The sequence below is a fragment of the Gopherus evgoodei genome, chromosome 4, assembly GCF_007399415.2.
Source record: "Gopherus evgoodei ecotype Sinaloan lineage chromosome 4, rGopEvg1_v1.p, whole genome shotgun sequence".
Lineage (NCBI taxonomy): Eukaryota > Metazoa > Chordata > Testudines > Testudinidae > Gopherus > Gopherus evgoodei.
Window position 1 is genome coordinate 153,694,598 of NC_044325.1, and position 15,751 is coordinate 153,710,348.

A 15,751-nucleotide genomic window follows, 5' to 3' on the forward strand; every position below is an offset into this window, starting at 1 on the left:
GTGCCTCACTCTTACCACCCCTCCTGGCAGCCGCCTCTCTCTGCTGCAGCTCCATCTGCTCTCACCTTTCCAGCCAGAAGCCCTTTGCCCTCCCAATTGCCATGCCCACGAGTGTTTGAATAACACAGGGCAACAGGAGTGAACCTGAGCCCCCTGCTGCCCCCATAGCGGCCAAACCCCTGACCCCACAAAAGGACCACAAAATTCGGGAACCAGAGCCGGAGCAAAACAGTTAATCGTCTAACTGAGCCCAGCCCAGTGTTGCAGAAAGGAAGAGGGCGGGACTCAGCTGTATAAGAGGCGGTGGTGGCTAACTTTCTTTTACTTTCCCCTTTGACATGCTGTCCTTCTTCGCCCGGGGAACCTGCCAGTGAAGACGCAGAGAAATCACTCCGTGGCTGATTGAGAACAGAGCTGGTGCGAGTGGCCATGGAGGACAAGAAGGACCTGGGAGACAAACTACTCCAGAGGGCAAGGACAGGTAAGTGGGGAGCTCTAAAGAGGCGAGTGTCCGCTCCCTAAGGGGGATCTTGTCCATAGGTCTCCTCGTACAGGAACTGCCTGCTTAACGGCCTGCCGAGCAGAGAAATCAGCAATGCTGCTGATTTCCTGGCACAGTGTGAAGGGCAGAATGATGAAGTTCCTTCCCCAGCAAGACTGCCCCTGGGTGTCATGGATCCATGGGGGTTTAGATGCTGAGCGCCTTCAAGGGAGTTAGGGTCTTCCATTGTACCACCAAAGACCAGTACTTGACAGTTTGCTTCTCCCAGCCCAACCCCCATCTCTTATTCTCCTTTCTCAAATGGGAAATTAACCCCTTCACACCCCGTGGGGAGTCCTCCTGAGTGGGGAAACAGAGTCACACTTTAAAAAAAAATATTACAACAATTTCCCACATGCACTACACAGGGAAATTCTGTATCAGAGAGGCATGCACCAGAGAGAGACCTAACATTTGCTGGGACGGGGCAGAGGTGAGAGACACAGGACAGATCTATTCATACTGCGAAGGAGGGAAAGAGACAAGGGGTGTTGGAAAGGGGTGACGAGGGAGAGGAGAAGGCTTGTGTATGGGGCGAGGTAGATGTGGGGCTAATCACACTCTGAGGGAGGAGTCCAGCATCCAAGGAACGTTATTTCTTGCTCCACCAATCCAACAGGGAAGCAAACATTCTCCTTCTTATTAGAGAGGGTTTGTTTCTGTCTCCCCCCAACTCGCCAATTCCTCACTGCAACATCCACTGCCTCAGCTATGGGTCACCCCAAACCTTCTCCTGATAGCTCCCAAAGCCTGTCCATGTGGGGGAGCTGCTCGCTCAGGGGGAGCCCCTGAGGGGCAGGAGCTGAATTTTCCTCCTGCTCTCCCTCCCTCTCCCAGTCTCTCCTGCAGCTACAGGCACAGGTGCGGGAATTAGGAGTGTGGGGGCTACTGCAGCAGGCCCTGGTGTTATGTGGGGCTCTGCTCCTGGCCCCACCCGGGGCCCAGCTGCCGGTCCTGTGCCTGGGGCCCACTTCGACTCCCTTACCCTTGTCTGCATCTCCCCCTTCTGGATCATAGTCCTACTTCCGGCACCGGGGGGGTGCAAACAGGGGTAAAATGTTTGGGGACCACTGCTTTACAGTTTTGCTGGCTTAAAGCACCCACACACACACACTATAAAAACATGTTCCAGCACCACTGGCTAGAGGTGGCACCCAGCAGCGCCCAGCCCAGAGTCACAGGTGGGTTAACATTTGTCCAGCTGCGTCAGGGAGGAGCCATGCACCTCACCCTCTAGCGTGTTACATGATTGATGGAGAGCTCCATAATGCCGCGTTAACTGCACCAAGAAGCTGGTTGGCCATGCTGCTCCTTGCTACAGTAGGAATCTGAGATTGTGCAGTGGAGACCTGGCAAAAGAGTTTCTCTTGGTGACTGGAGGGATCCTGGTGGAGGGGGAGGTTGGCAGGCAGGCTGGGATGGAAGGATGGAGGTGGGATTCCGGCAATGGGAGAGACAGGCAGCGTGCAGAGTGCAAGCTGCAGGAGTGGGGAGGTTTCAGGAGGGATCCCAGCAGGAGCAGAGGCTGCTCTGGTCTCTTTCTGAGAGAGCTCCCTGTTGTCTTCCAGCAGATGCAGCCTTCCCCATGCCCAGGGAACACAGGCCAGGCTCGTCCAGGGATGAAGGCTTAGGCCAGTCCTGGGGCCAGACACTAGAGTTGCCAACTTTCTAATTGCACAAAAGCAAACACCCTCGCCGCTTCCCTGAGGACCCGCCCATTCTCTGAGGCTCTGCCCCTACTCCATCCCCCCCACATCATGCACTCACTCTCCCCCACCCTCACGTTCACCATGGACCTGCTGCCGGACACATGGGTTGTGGTGGCCCTGCCTCTTCTCCTCCCTGCTCCGCCCCTTCCCCGATGCCCCCACCATTGCCACATGTACTTTACCAGAACAATACTGACCAGCAAATTATAAACTAGTGCTTTGTACCATGATTATTACAGTAGTGTGTAGGGTGTGTATATGGGGCTGTATTCTGTCATGCACATCTTGAACGTTTCCTTTATAACCATGACAGCAAGAGACTAGCTTTGAAAAAAATGGAAGCTGTGACGCTGAAAAACAATTGGGAGGTCAGTCTGCACTTTCACCTCCATTGTACTAATTCTTTCTCCTGCCATCCTCAGCAGGACATGCCCCACGTGCCGGGAAGCACTGGGTTGATAGCACGATGGGAGCAGAATTAAAGTGAACATTCTGGTCACCGAGAACGTTTCTGTCCCATGCTCTTTGCCAGTGCAAGGGATGTTCCGGTTGGTTGCAGATTCTTCAATCACCTTAGCTTGTGGCTGCCATCATTTCCAGTGTTTGTTACTGCCGTGTTCAGTGGTAGCACCCTCCTTCGAAATGCACTTGGCAACCTCACCTGTGACTTAACGGTTTTGTCCATTTGCAGAGGAAAAGGTGGTGCCTCCCAGATGCAAACTGGCCACGCTGACCCCAGAGAAGCCAACGCAGGAGAGGCCATCCCGAGCTGTGCTGGAAAACCCCGGCTTCTCCCCAATTGGACTTATTTTGATCTCTTCTACATTTACATTTATTCCAATCTACTCGCTGATGCTGCTGTGTTGGGCATTTGGGGCCGCAGACAGAACTCTCCACCTCTACCGGATCCCCAAGAACCGTTCAGTAGAAAAGGTAAATAAGACTCGATAGCAATATGCAGGGCAGGGAGTCAGAGTCAGCAGCCACAGCAGGGCAAGGAGCAATCTCAGTGCAGGACCGGCGTGTGAAAACTGAGCCCCTTCGTGCAGTGATACATGAGGGCAATGGATAGTGTGAGAGGGCAGTGGGTGGTGATGAACCTGACACTCTTAGGGCAGGTCAGGTAGAGATGGATCTGTCGTGGATCGATTTGTCACATCTCGTCTAGATGCGGATAAATCGATCCCCAAACGCGCTCCCCATCGACTCTGGAACTCCAGCTCGCCAGAGGCGGAAGCGGAGTCGATGGGGGAGCGGCAGCGGTCGACTCGCCGCCATCCTCACGGCCAGGTAAGTCTACCTAAGATACACCGACTTCAGCTACGCTATTTGCGTAGCTGAAGTTGACGTATCTTAGATTGACCCCCCCAACCCCCTAGTGTAGACCAGGGCTGAGGGAGCCCGAAGGAAATATGTAAGCTGCATCAACTTTCCCTTTCTGTCCCAACCCCAGAGTGTAAGAGCCCTTCTCTGTATCTAGGATAGAGAGCATTGCAGAAAAGAGTTTGAGATTTTTTTCACCCTGAAATGGAATTGCTTGTGCCACTCAAAATGCGGGAAGGCAGGATAGCTCTAGCTTTCTACTCTTGCTTCTTTTCATCCTGATGTAGTTAAGCCCCAGAGCCCCTTTTGGAAAAAAAAACCCTTCAAATTCCCCCCTCCAAATTTCTCCAATTTTTTTCATCCTTTGATCAATTAACATAACCTCCCCATCTACTCCTCTTAGGGTTCTTCATCCTCCCCAGGCCTGGGAGGCCTGCAGTGGCCCTTCTATTGCCCGGGGTTGGCAGCAGGAGCTCCCCGAAGCAGGGCTGACAGTCAGAGCCCCGCTTCCCAGGGCTGATAGCTGGACCCCTAGATTCGGGGGTGGGGGGAGGAGATTCTGCCTAGAACATTAATTCTGCACAAATTCTGCATTGCACAGTGGCACCGAATTCCAGCAGGAGTAAACTGCATATGTCTCCATTGCAGAGTTAACCCAAATCTGGGCACTCGGTCAGGAACTGGGTTTAAAGCACCACTAAATCCAAATGCGAGGTTTCTGTGTGGATGGGAAGCAGGTTAGGGCAGCTCCTTGGTAGTAGCCTGGACTAATGCTGCAGTGAAGACACACCTATAAGAATGGGGTTTAGTCTCTAACCACTTGTCTTGCCTCCTTTATCACCTTGCAGTGTTTGAAGGACTTTGCTCTCTTTAGGGATAGAGAGTGTGAAACACCTGCACCACTGCAGATGTAATAGAAACAAGATTAAAAATAGAATCAGGTGAAAATAAAAGAAACGGCTTGTGCCATATAACCTGTCTGATGAATACTTTGCAAAGGCCAGACACATAGACACCCTTAGCTTAGTTACAATTACAAGGAAGAAAGGACGCAAATCCCTCTTCTGACCCTCCTGGCCAACTTCCCCTCACACAGCAGTGCGAGAGAGACCCCCCCCCATCTGCCCACCCAAGCTGCTTATCAAGCTGCTCGTGTTTTCCAAACCAGTTTTCTCCAGTTACACATACAAACACGGTAGAGATGGGAAACATCTCTTGGAGATGGATCACTGAGGATGAGAAGACTCTTTAATGAAGATTAATAGCTCTCTTTCAAATGCTTAACCACCTAACACTAATAGCATATTCCAGAGATCCTTGTGTCTGGCTAGACCCAGTTTAACCATTTTCTATTGCCATGAGTTGGAAATTATTGATAGACCTCCAGCCCTTTGTCACGGCAGCTGTGTAATGGGAACTGGGGTTACAGCTGGGCGGATACCAGATGTTTTGTTTCGTTGGCAGCTAAGAAAAGGTTTTTAAACCATTGTTTCGAGTCAGACTGCAAATGAAAACTTTCACACTTTTCAGTCACTCAGAACCCCCCAATAACCTTGTTTGGGATCAAACCAAAATGCTTCATTTCAGCTGAGCGTTTGAGAACATTTTTGACTTTTTAAAATTAAAATAAAAGGAAATTTCAGGTCTTATTTTGAAAATGTCAAAAGAAAACGTGTCAGGTTCTTAGGACTTGTTTTTCTCTTTTTGTAACAAAAAAAAAATCCGCAACATTTACGTGAATTCACGAAATATTTCAGTGTTGCTGAATCTATTTTTCACTGAAAAATGTTGCAGTCGAAATTCACCCCATTCCAACTGGAATTTGTGGCATTCCCGAAACCTGTTGAATGAAAGCAAGGAGGAAAGAAATAACGTGTGTGTTTGTGTGTGTGTGTTTTTTCTGCTGGATCACCCATAAGTGACTGTGCTAGACCTTTCACAGGCAATTGAAGAACATGAGAAGTGCCAGTCAATTTCTGTGGACAAGCCTCCTCACTTTGGAACTTGTCATGGCGTGCCCGGTGTACCGGATGCCGTGATAAATCCATTGGTAAGTGAGATTATTTACAGAGCATGAATGTCGTGTGGTCCTTGAGAGAAGCCCCACTAAGTTTAAGTCTATGGGCTGCCTGGTCCTGCAAAACTGCCATTTGCAAATGGCCTTCAAGGGTAACCACAAGTTGAGCATCTGCAGGAGGCCAGTATGAGGGTGACTCAGAGGTGAGATCGTGAATGTCAGAGGGAAGGTTGCCAAAAACAAATTAAAAAATGCTGCTAGAGCATTGCTGTGAATCTGTTAGGCAGTTGCTGTACACTGACCCAGAGGTGGCTGCATTTCTGGGGTGGGTGAAGTGATCCCTGCCTTTAACTGGCATTATGCAGTAGATGCGTTTGAGCCCCCTTCCCGGCATCGCTGTTTCTCCCTCCATCCTGTCAGTCACTCCTTCCACCAGCCCTTCTGCCTGTTCTCCCCATTCTCACATCCCACTTCCGGCTGCACTTTTGCCATCTTCTCCTTGCACCTGGTGACAGCTTCCCCAACACTCGCTCTTCACTTCATCCCCGTGTCCCCACCCACCTGTCCCTCATGATCCAGATGCTCCAACCTAGTCCCTGTGCTCACGCTTCCTCCGTGTCCCTCCTTTTCCCCAGCTCTCTCTGGAACACCTGCTCCTTCTCCAAAAATATCACCCCCATTTGCAGCCTCTTCATCGTCCACTGCCTCCATCTCCCAGCATCCCAGGAACCTGGATCCTGCTGACTGACACCAGCTGTGCGGCTAGGCTCTTGTTCGCACACACTGCGCCCTGCATCACCCCCAACGGTCCATGGCAGGGATGTTAGACTCCTCCCACGCCCCATCACCCCAGCCCACAATCTCTGGGTATTTTGCATTTCTCCCTCTCCCTCGCCTCACACACTTGCGCTGTTTATAAATCTCGCCGCTTCCTCCTCAGTCTTAAACAGTTTTGTCTCTAACGCGTCATCTCACCTTTGTATTAGGATTTGAAATTTACCTGCGTAGAGTCTGAGAGCCAGCAGCCCTACGCCAGGGACATGGAAGAGGGAATGCAGCTCAACTTGACAAAGCAAAAATATTTCACAGGTGAAAGAGAAAGCAAATCTCTCCGGACTGCCTCTCTGAGAGCAGGTAAGCTCAATGGTGGTGTGAAAAATCGACCACACGATTGATTTTGGATCAGATCAGCCTGAGGCAACTTTATTGATTAATCAAACATGCATGCATGGGGGAGTCAGCCAGGGAAGCCAACCCCCCATCCCAGACAAAATACGAAAGCTGATATAGGATAAACTACAAAAGTGCATATACATCCCTAAATTTTAACATCCATAAAGCAAAGCAAGTTTTCCTGTTTTTCTTAGTTTTTCCTTTTGCGGTTTCTTGCTCTGTGTCTGGGCAGCTATTAATCACAAGGTGTTATAAATGGTTAGTTCTGATTTCAGAGTTTCTTTCTGCCCTTTTTCTACCTAACCGTCCTCCCCCCCACACACCCTTTCCTGCCTCCAGGCCATACATATAGTTTACTGGACCAAAGCTCAGGCCTGGACCTTTTCCCCCCACAATGGGATGCTGCTTTGTTCAGTGGTTTAAGCATTCTGACTCCTCAGGGCTCCTGGTTAATAGCCGTGCTGTGTGATGTGTGCACTCACCAACGGTCACAGGTTTGCTGCGGACAATAATGTAACACAGCTGAGCGTACCCCCGGTGGTGTGGGAAGCTTTCTATAAATGTATTTCCTGAATTCAGAGGTTAAAGTTTAGCCAGTTTCTGGATGGGCAGGACAGAGCACTGGAAAACCTTAATCCTGCCTTAACATTTGCACTAAGCTGGAGTGAGTGTAAAAAATAAGAGTACAAATTTCAGTGTCTTGAGAATGTGGAGGGGGCAGGTTAGCCACCTCTCTGTTCTCAAGAGCGTATAAGGCATTTCTTGCTTGGTCACTCAGATTTTGGCTGTGAACAATTGGACCAGCCCCAGTAGAGACAGACACACGTGGTGTGGGAATAGGAGACTGAGGCTCTTCCTTCAGTCCATAATAATAACTGTAAGAGATGGCCTGCTTGAGGCAGGCTTTGTTTCAGCAACACTTTCAGGGAGCGAGAGTGGGTGGATATTTTGGTCTTATTGGAGCAAAGTGAATGATGGGGAGAATAATCCACATGTCCATTTGCATTTCAAATGTGTTATCGATCCAACCATGTTTGTGGCTCTTTCCTGCTCCAATGACTCTGTCCCTTCCCACCTGCTTACCTCAACTGTCCCTATACTAACCTCCCTCCATCGCCCCTTTTCTCAATCTCTCACTGGCCTCTGGCTCCTTCCCTTCACAATACAAGCTTGTAACAATCTCTCCTATCATCAAACACCAGCCCTTGACCCTACCTTACTCTCCAGCTACTGACTCATCTCACTCCTCTCCTCCATTTCTAAACTCACCAAATGGACTGGCAACAAATAATGGATCAAATTCCTCTTTTCAAGTTCCATCTTGGACCATTATTCTCTGGCTCCTGATGTTTCCACTCCATTGAAACAGCTCTCATTAGGATCTCTCTTAACCTCTTTCTCCTCAGATCCTGGGGTCTCTCTGCTCCTGCCTCATCCTTCAACCTATCTGCTGTTCCTGAAATTGTCAATTCTCCTTTCCTCCTTGACAGCTTAACCTCACTGGGCTTTTGAGACAGGGTCCTTCCCTAGGGCAGGGGTGATTCAGGGAGTTGGGGTAACACCAGGCAGTGGAGATATCAGTGTGGGAGGAGCGGTCAAAGGGATTGGGAAGCAGGAGAAGCCACAAAGCTCTAGAGCTGCTCCTCAGCCCTTTGTCCACCCAGTGAAAAGACAGGGGCAGAGCTCTGCCTGCTACACTGATTAAGGGGCTGGGCTGCACCGCAGCATGTGTAGCTACTCAGGTTGGCTCCTTTCCCCAGGAGGTGGGGAATTGGAGAAGAGTAGCCAATCAGATAGGTATTTTGTAGATTTTTGTCCATTAGGGTGAGGAAACCTGTAGTCTCTGGGAGACCAGTAGAGATCCATCTCTGAAGATAATTAATTAGAATGTCATATACCTGGTTCAGATCTGACTGACTAAGAGTGCCCGCTGTGGTGTGAGAGGAGCAGCATAAGCAGACAATTATTCAGCTAGAAGTTTGATTCACCTTTTCTTTTTCCTGTTCCAGGGGACGTGAAACATCCTGCATCAGGGTCTGATCCTCCCACTGGTTAGTTCATCCTTCAGGGTGTGGGGAGTTGTCCTGTTTGCAACACAGAAAGTAGAAGGAAAAGACTCATTACTGAGACAGTGGCAGACCTAGAAAGGGAACCTAAGAGTCTCTGTCCTCTCTGGGACTAATCCTTAGAACTCCCCCCTTCCTCCCTCAGCCCCCACCTGCTCAGATGTAGAAATGAAATCCCAAACTCCCCAGACTCCCCAGCCCTAGACAGCAGAATCTCCCTGACCATGTGTGGATTCTATCCAAAACAGATATGAGGGGAGCGCAGAGGCACTGACGTTTGATCTACAGAAGGGTGAGGGTGGAGAAGGGAGGGTATCCAGGCCTGGGTGAGGGCATGGCTGGACTGTATAGTTTGTTTCTCTTGTTATAGGCACAAGCACAGGGAAAACAACAAGAGATCTCCTGGTAAACACCTTGGATGACTTGAGAGAGAGCGAGTTGAAGAACTTCAAATGCAAACTGACTGACATTGATCTGAAGGAGGGATATGACCACATCCCTAAAGGGAAACTGGAGAATGCAAAGTCTCTAGAGATCACTGACCTCTTGATCGGATACTACACAATGGATTATGCACTGGAGGTGACCATGATAGTGCTGGAAGCCATCAACCGGAAAGACCTGGCAAGGAGATTAAGAAGCGTAACAAGGACTGGTCAGGAATCAGCCTGGCTGTGCCTCCCTGTACTTCAAACTGTTATCCACAAATACCCATATTCACCACCGTTATATAATTACAATAAGTTTTGTACAATGCATGCCTTGCAAGGTATTTTAAAAGTCTTGCTCTCTTGAACATTAATATCCTGTTGGATTGTATATGTTCTCGTTATGTGAAATTTTGCTATGTGTCTGTTACTGAAATATATTGTGAGGTTGGGAACACCCCAACCAGCCTTTCAGGTACAACAATGGAGAAGCCAGACAGTGGTTAATGATTCATCCACACCTATCAAGGAAAGCGCGCCCACGTACTGGCCGGTGGACGAGCATCCGCCAAAATGCCGATTATCGGTGGTATTTCAGTGGCAACGCCTCTTGACGTTGCTGCTTGTCGGTGGAATTTTGGCGAATCATCCGCCATCATGGTCCTCCATGCTCGTCGTCTGTCACCTGCCAGACGAAAAAGGTTGGGGACCACTGGTCTAGAGGACAAAGACGTTGAACTGGGGAAGGGTGGTCTCAGGCTGGAAAGAGTCCCAGTCTGTGTATTGAGGATCTGTGACCTGTTTGTACCATCCTTCAGGGTAAGACACTGCTTGATTCAAATCCTATTTAGTTTGTAGAACTCAGAGTGCAAATATATTTTTATTTTTATTTCTTAAGTAACCAGCTTTGATCTCGACACTTGCTATTTATAATCACTTAAAATCTACCCTTTTGTAATCAATAAACCTGTTTTATTTTTTACCTAAAACAGTGTGTTTTGGCTGAAGTGGTTGGGAAATCTCAGCTCAGTTTACAAAGACTAGTGTGTATCCTCTCCACAGTGAGGAAGGGGTGGAGTCGGTAATGAACTCACACCAGGCAGGCTTCTGACCAGTGCAAGACAGCACAGTTCTGGGGTGCATGACTGGGGAACTGGGTGGAATTAGCTAGAACCTCCCTATTGTTGGTTCATGAGAGGCTAGGAGCTCATTCATGTAACTCAGCTGGGTGTGTCCCTGCCTGTGGATGTCTGTGTCAGTGCAGTGCCTGTTAGAGGTTTGTGGCTTGACACAGCAACACAGAGTGAGAGGGACAGTCCGGGTTGGGAAAGGGGGCTCAGCGGTCCCACAGTCCAGGTTGCACCCCAGGGAGCCATCGCAGAGGAGCTCAGCCTTGTTTCTATACAGGGAGCCCACTGCATTGTCTTCTTAGCAGAGCAGACCCAGAAGCCCAGTATCCTGTCTCTGACAAGGGCCGGAACCAGTGCTCATTATCCACATAAATGTCTAATCCTTCTTGAATTCTGCTAGGTTCTGGGCCTCATGTGTACCTTGTGGCAGGGAGCTGTCAGGACTTAAAACTAGTATTATTATTTTATACAAAGCCCAATTAGCTTTGATCCATTTTTAAATTTACTGCCTTTCGGTTCAAGTGTCCCCCTGTTCTTGTATTATAGAAAAGCGTGACTAGAGGTGCCCAGCCCACCTTAGGTTTACAGAATGTCACAGGAATATTTTCAGTATTATTTTCCATTCCTTATGCAGCCGACTCTGTTGTTGTTGTATTTTTTAGTGTTATGCCTCATTATACTTTGCAAGATCAGGTGTCAAGGTCAGTGTTTCTCATATATTTACATGGCCATTAGCTGTTTTATTCTATAAAAAATAGTCCGTGTTAATAAATAGTAAAAATGCACTGTTAACGTCTAGAACATCCCAGAATGGCAATGATAAGGAGGACGGTGGAACTCTAACTCTGCTCCTTGGTGTCTTTGCTTTACAATGCAGGGGGATTTTCAAGCATCCCTTCCAACTGTTGACCTGTCCCCCATCCCAAACTGCTGCTACATCTCGCTGCTCCCAGGGAAAAGGTCTCTGATTTCTGATCCATCCCCCAGCACTAAACCACTGATGCTGCCCTCCTGCTGGTGATTGTCCATCTGTCCATACCTCAGACCCAACTCTGGCTGCCTCTTGGCCTGTTGCAGTGCAGGCAAGTGCTACAAGCAAAGAGGCAACCAGGTGACTGTGTTAAGCTGGCAATGTTCCTGGGAGGGTCAGCATTACAGCTAGCTATCTTGGGCTCTGCAGCATTAATCCTCACACTGACTGTCAGTACAGCTTCTCTTTCATAGCCTCAGACACCCAGCCGGCCTGGCCATAGACTGTAGTGGAGAACATGATGTCACAGTTTTGGGGTAACTGTACCTTTGACTCCTCCCTCCACAGTCTGGTCTAGAAGAGCGCTCTCAGGTTTCTAGCCATCACCTTTCTCTGGGCAAAGTCCAGCCTGCATGTGTTGCTTTTGTTCCCAAGGACGCTGTTTTGCCAGTGACCAACCAGCTCACTCAAAGCACAGGACACTTATTTAAAGACACAAAGAAAACATATAAAACACCACCAAAAGCTAAACACATATTATAAGTACCAGAAGTCGCCCATCAACCCTGAGGACCGTGGCAGGCCTCAGTCCTGCCATCCTTTCCACAGGCTCCAGTCCCCCTTGGATAAAAGATCATGTACTTTGTTGAATCAAAAAGAAGACCTCTCTCTCAGGGCTTGTCTACGCTTGAAACAGTACAGCGATGCGGCTGCAACACTGCTTACCCCATCAGTGTAGACATTACCTACACTGATGGGAGAATCCCTCCCATCCACTTTGCTGAGAGGCGGGAGTGTGGTGAACAGAATTCTTCCAACCGCCTCTCACTGTCTATGGGCATGTCTCCATGTATAGTGATGGCCAATGCAGTTGTGTTGCTGCAGCACATCTCGGGAAGACGCTGTATGCTGAAGGAATAGAGCTTTCCCACCGGCATAATAAAACTACTTGTGCGAGCGGCAGATGCTATGTCAGCGGGAGAAGCTCTCCTGCTGACATAGCACAGCGCACTCGAGAGCTTATGCCAGGTTAATTTATGTCGCTCAGGGGGGTGGTTTACTCACATTCCTGAATGACATAAGTTTTGCCAACATAAGCTGTAGTGCAGACATGGTTTAGGTCATCTTAACAACATCACTCGGGGATCGGGGGGGGGGGGGATTTTTCACATCCCTGAGCTAGGTTGTTAAACTGACCTATTTTCTCACATAGACCAGGGTTCAGTTCAAGCTAGCGCTTTATACACCAAAAGCCCTTCCTTTGTCTCTTTGGTCTCTGGTACCTGTTTGAACAAATCTGTGCAAACCACCCTGGGGCTGGTACTTCCATGGGGCTGTTTATAATCCAAGGGATTGCAGGAATCACCCCTCACCTCCATCAGTTGTTCCTGGTAGAGCTGCAGTAACCCTCCCCATGCAGACACAGGCCCTGGCCCAGGACGGTACTTAGAACATTCATTCATTTAATACAAGATAGTCTCAAAAGATACGGCACATGGTGGCAATATCCGTCACTCCAGGGAGATAACTGCTGAGTCTCCTGAGAAGGTGACTCTGCCTCCTACTCAGCTGAATTTCTAATCAGTTGTGCTGCTCCCTAATCTGGATTGTTTACTTCTTCTCTTTGACTCCAGAGGTCCTGGCTGCATGGCCACAGCCCAGTCAGAACATCACTGGGGTCAGACGGGGAACTGGAGCAGCAGGGTGGCTCCTGTCCCAGCGAGAGACCAGCTCTGCTTCTGGGCTGGCTCAGCTCTGTAGCCCATAGAGCTAGCTTGTCTGTATTATATTCAGCAGTAATGCAAGGAACCTACAGGCCTGTATCCTGTAAGACATTAACTTCAGCAAGTTTGCATAAGGCTTGAGACCTATGAACTCTGAACAGCTAAACTTTGAACAGATACAGCCCAACAGAAACCCCAAGTATTGGGGAGCTGAAAGGGGAGTGCTTAAGGGGAACTTCTGACCACAGGAACATGACTCCAACCACAAGAGTGTCATGGCGATGAATTGACCTGCATAACAGGTACATGAGGTGCATCTACAGACACCTAACCACAGAAGGGCCATGGCAACAAATTGATGTATATGATAAGTGCAGTTCAGTCATCTCTCTGTTCTCAAGAGTGTATAAGGCATTTCTCACTTGGTCACTCAGATTTTGGCTGTGAATAATTGGACCAGCCCTAGTAGAGACAGACACGCATGGTCTGGGAATCGGAGAGTGATGTTTTTCCTTCAGCCCATATTAATAACTGTAAGAGATGTCCTGCTTCAGCCAGGCTTTGCTTAAGCGAAACGTCCAGGGAGCGAAACTCAGTGAGTGGATGTTTTGGTCTTATTAGAGCAAAGAGAACAATGGGGAGAATAATCCACATGTCCATTTGCATTTGAAATGTGTTATTGATCCAATCATGCCCTTTCCTGTTACCTTTCCATCAGCTACTGAGCACAGAGCTTCACTAACGGGAATATTCATGACAAATGAATGTTTAGATGACTCTGAATTCTAGGTTTGATTGCAATGTTTGAACGTCATGCTATATGTTGGCTAGTTCCATAAGCCATCCAATGGGAGAACAGAAACAAGGTCATGTGATTTCTGTAATTCTCCATGCTGGCATTCATTTCAGAGTCCAATATGAGCTGCTGAGCGAGAGAGAACTTCACAAATAGTTTTAATCAACAAATAAACTCGAAACAATACAGTGGGCTTCAGTCCACCATAGGCCATAACTTCTGGCGCCCTCAACCCCTCATTCCTCACTTTTATACTTTGTTGGTCACTCTTCCCACTGCACAATCTGCTCCACCTTTGACTCCCATGCCTCACTTTCCCCATCATAAAATCCACCCCATCAGCCCACAGCCCTGGCTTGCTCCTGTTCTCAGGCAGATGGACACCTCAAGAGAATCCCAACTTCCTCCACCACAGGTTTGTTCTCTCCTCCTTTAGATCTGCCATCTCCTTGTTCAAAGAATGACGCCATCCTTCCTCATTGACTTCCCTATCAACCATCTCCGTCATGTATTGCAACATTTAACTCCCTCTTTACACCAGCCAGGGATGAGGGAGAAGCTCCGCTCCCCCAACACGGACCTGTCCTGGATTTGTTGCGGCCGGGGGAGAGGAGCTCCTCTCCTTGCCCTGAGCTGCTGCAGTGAGAGAGGGCTGGGGGGAGCCCTCTCTCCCCACCACAGCCCAGGGCAGCCTGCACCCCCAAGCCCCTCATGCCCATCTCCACCCCAGAGCCCACATCCCAAACCCCTCTCCCCAGCCCCACCTCAGAGCCCGCACGCCCCCACATCCCAATCCTCTGCCCCAGCCCTGAGACCCCTTCCACACCCCAAACCCCTCATCCTTGGCCCCACCCCAGAACCTTCACCCCTAGCTAGAGCCCTCACCCCACCTTCTGCCCCAGCCCTGAGCCCCCTCCCATACCCCTAGTCCCTCATCCCTGACCTTGCCCCAGAGCCTTCACCTCTGACTGGAGCCTGCACTCTCTGCATGCAACCCTCTGCCCCAGGAATGAACTCCCTCCCACACCCCTAACCCCTCAGCTCGGGTCGCATCCCAAAGCCCACAACCTCAGCCAGAGCGCTCCTCCTCCCACATCCCAACCCTCTGCCCCAGCCCTGAGCCCCCTCCCACACTCCGAACCCCTCGGCCCCACCCCCACCACATGAACATTGTTACGTGCCCCGATATGGAGGTGATGTGTCACATGTCACCTCCATATTGGTGCACATAACAAAATTCATTCCACATATGGACTAAAAAGATTAGAGGGAACAATGCCCCTCACCCCCATCAGCAGTTCTTTGTGAGGCTGCGGTAATCCTCCCCAGGGACCAGACACTAACCGTAGCCCAGGACGTTACTTAGAACATTCATTCATTTAATACAAGATGGTCCCCAAAGATATGACTCTTGGTTGTGATATTGGTCACTCACGGGAGATAACCGATAGGTGTCTTCCTATCCACTAAGATCTTGACAACGGTCCCCTTCCTCTCTCCCAAACCCACAACGTCTTAAGTCCCACAAGCCTTTCTGGGAACACTTTTTTAGGCTCATGCCATCAGGTTATCATCAGAAGGAGGCTTGGAAAGCAGATTGGGCTAAACAAAATGTGAAAAATACGCACTTTATGCCAGATCCCACACAGAATGTTCTTGGGTTTGACCTTCCATGGTCATCTTGGTCAACTCTGATCCAAATCCAAACCAACCATGGTAGATTTGGACGTCTAATGATCAGATGGAAAATAAAGGACTTCCCGGCGTGAGAATGTGGCTCCCCACGACAGACCATCAAACATATCACTATCTACCACCCAATTTATAAATATGAAGGAGGCATTACTGCAATAAATTCTGCTATTCCTGAGGTA

At 49.2% G+C, this 15,751-nt stretch overlaps 1 protein-coding gene across 1 annotated transcript; it reads left to right on the forward strand.

Annotated features, from left to right (window-relative positions):
• On the forward strand, positions 1-10,199 carry LOC115651451. The gene is made up of 5 exons (XM_030562524.1): positions 1-481; positions 2,942-3,183; positions 5,516-5,623; positions 6,577-6,724; positions 9,200-10,199. Exons 1-5 carry the CDS (start codon positions 430-432, stop codon positions 9,622-9,624), a joined length of 975 nt encoding a protein of 324 aa, XP_030418384.1. The 5' UTR covers positions 1-429; the 3' UTR covers positions 9,625-10,199.
• Positions 10,200-15,751: the final 5,552 nt, after the last annotated feature.

Bases quoted from the DNA above. Each gene is read 5' to 3' on its own strand.
- LOC115651451 (XM_030562524.1), top strand. From the start codon at position 430: ATGGAGGACAAGAAGGACCTGGGAGACAAACTACTCCAGAGGGCAAGG. The intron at 482-2,941 runs GTAAGTGGGGAG...GTCCATTTGCAG, and splicing joins ACTCCAGAGGGCAAGGACAG to AGGAAAAGGTGGTGCCTCCC. The intron at 6,725-9,199 runs GTAAGCTCAATG...CTCTTGTTATAG, and splicing joins GACTGCCTCTCTGAGAGCAG to GCACAAGCACAGGGAAAACA.